Here is a 1,342-nt window from a genome sequence, read left to right on the forward strand (position 1 = left end):
CATCATTTAAGCATTAGATGCTCTTTGACCTCTATTATGAGGTGTCATCCTTCTAGCATTAGATTCTCTTTCACCTCTATTTTGAGGTGTCACCGTTTAAGCATTAGATGCTCTTTAACCTCTATTTTGAGGTACCATCCTTCTAGCATTAGATGCTCTTTGACCTCTATTTTGAGGTCCCATCCTTCTAGCATTATATGCTCTTCGACCTCTATTTTTTGAGGTGTCATCCCTCTAGCATTAGATGCTCTTTGACCTCTATTTTTGAAGTGTCATCCTTCTAGCATTAGATGCTCTTTGACTTCTATTTTTAGGTTCCATCATCTAGCATTAGATGCTCTTTAACCTCTATTTTGAAGTGCCATCCTTCTAGCATTAGATGCTTTTTGACATCTATTTTGAGATGTCATCCTTCTAGCATTAGATGCTCTTCAACCTCTATTTTGAGGTACCATCCTTCTAGCATTAGATGCTCCTTGACCTCTATTTTGAGGGGTCATCCTTCTATCATTAGATGCTCTCTGACCTATATTTTGAGGTGCCATCCTTCTAGAATTAAATGCTCTTTGAACTCTATTTTGATGTGCCATCCTTCTACTATTAGGTGCTCTTTGGCCTCTATTTTGAAGTACCATCCTTCTAGCGTTAGATGCTCTTTGCCCTCTATTTTGAGGTGCCATGCTTCTAGCATCAGATGCTCTTTAACCTCTATTTTGAGGTGTCATCCTTTTAGCATTAGATACTCTTTGACCTCTATTTTGAGGTTTCATCCTTGTCCCGTTTTGATTTCTTCTTCTTTGGTTTCCTCATCAAAAGTTTTCTTGTGGGTCCGTCTTCTCCTTGTTTTTCTTCCTTCACAACGACTACTTTATTGTCATCTTCTGCTGAAGTTTCACATCTTTCAACGTCACCCATCCCTTCTAATTTTATAACCTTTTTCCAAATCTCTCTTTTGAAGTTCCTTCTTCAGTGAACAGATGACATCCTTCGCTGGAGACAATTCTTTCTTCATTTGATCTTTTATGTTGGCCATTCGAACAATCTTATCGTTCAAATTCTTTTCTTGTTTAACTTTGTTCTCCAGTTGTTCCCGAAGACCTTCGTTCTTTGTTATTATGAACACTGCCTCCTTTAGCTCATGATTTTATACTAGAGCTTTAGAAATCTCCCCCTTCAGCTCTTCTACTAGAGTTTGGTGTCCTTGGCTTCTTTTCTGATTATGGATATCATTTTTCTCCTGAGCCATTTTCAGCTCCGCTTTCGACCCTAGAATTGATTGATAATAATCAGCAAGTTGATTTCCATGGGATTCAATCACAGCCTGTTCATTGGCAAGTTCCTT

General features: G+C 38.4%; 1 protein-coding gene across 1 annotated transcript in view; it reads right to left on the bottom strand.

Moving 5' to 3' along the window:
- Nucleotides 1-1,144: 1,144 nt before the first annotated feature.
- Nucleotides 1,145-1,342, bottom strand: part of LOC137626251 (gelsolin-related protein of 125 kDa-like) — a 1,353-nt gene continuing 1,155 nt past the window's right edge. Inside the window, exon 3 of the mRNA XM_068357323.1 lies at nt 1,145-1,342. This exon is cut by the window's right edge and continues 162 nt beyond it. Coding sequence (XP_068213424.1) covers nt 1,145-1,342 — 198 coding nt within the window.

This window comes from Palaemon carinicauda, chromosome 33 (assembly GCF_036898095.1).
Source record: "Palaemon carinicauda isolate YSFRI2023 chromosome 33, ASM3689809v2, whole genome shotgun sequence".
Lineage (NCBI taxonomy): Eukaryota > Metazoa > Arthropoda > Malacostraca > Decapoda > Palaemonidae > Palaemon > Palaemon carinicauda.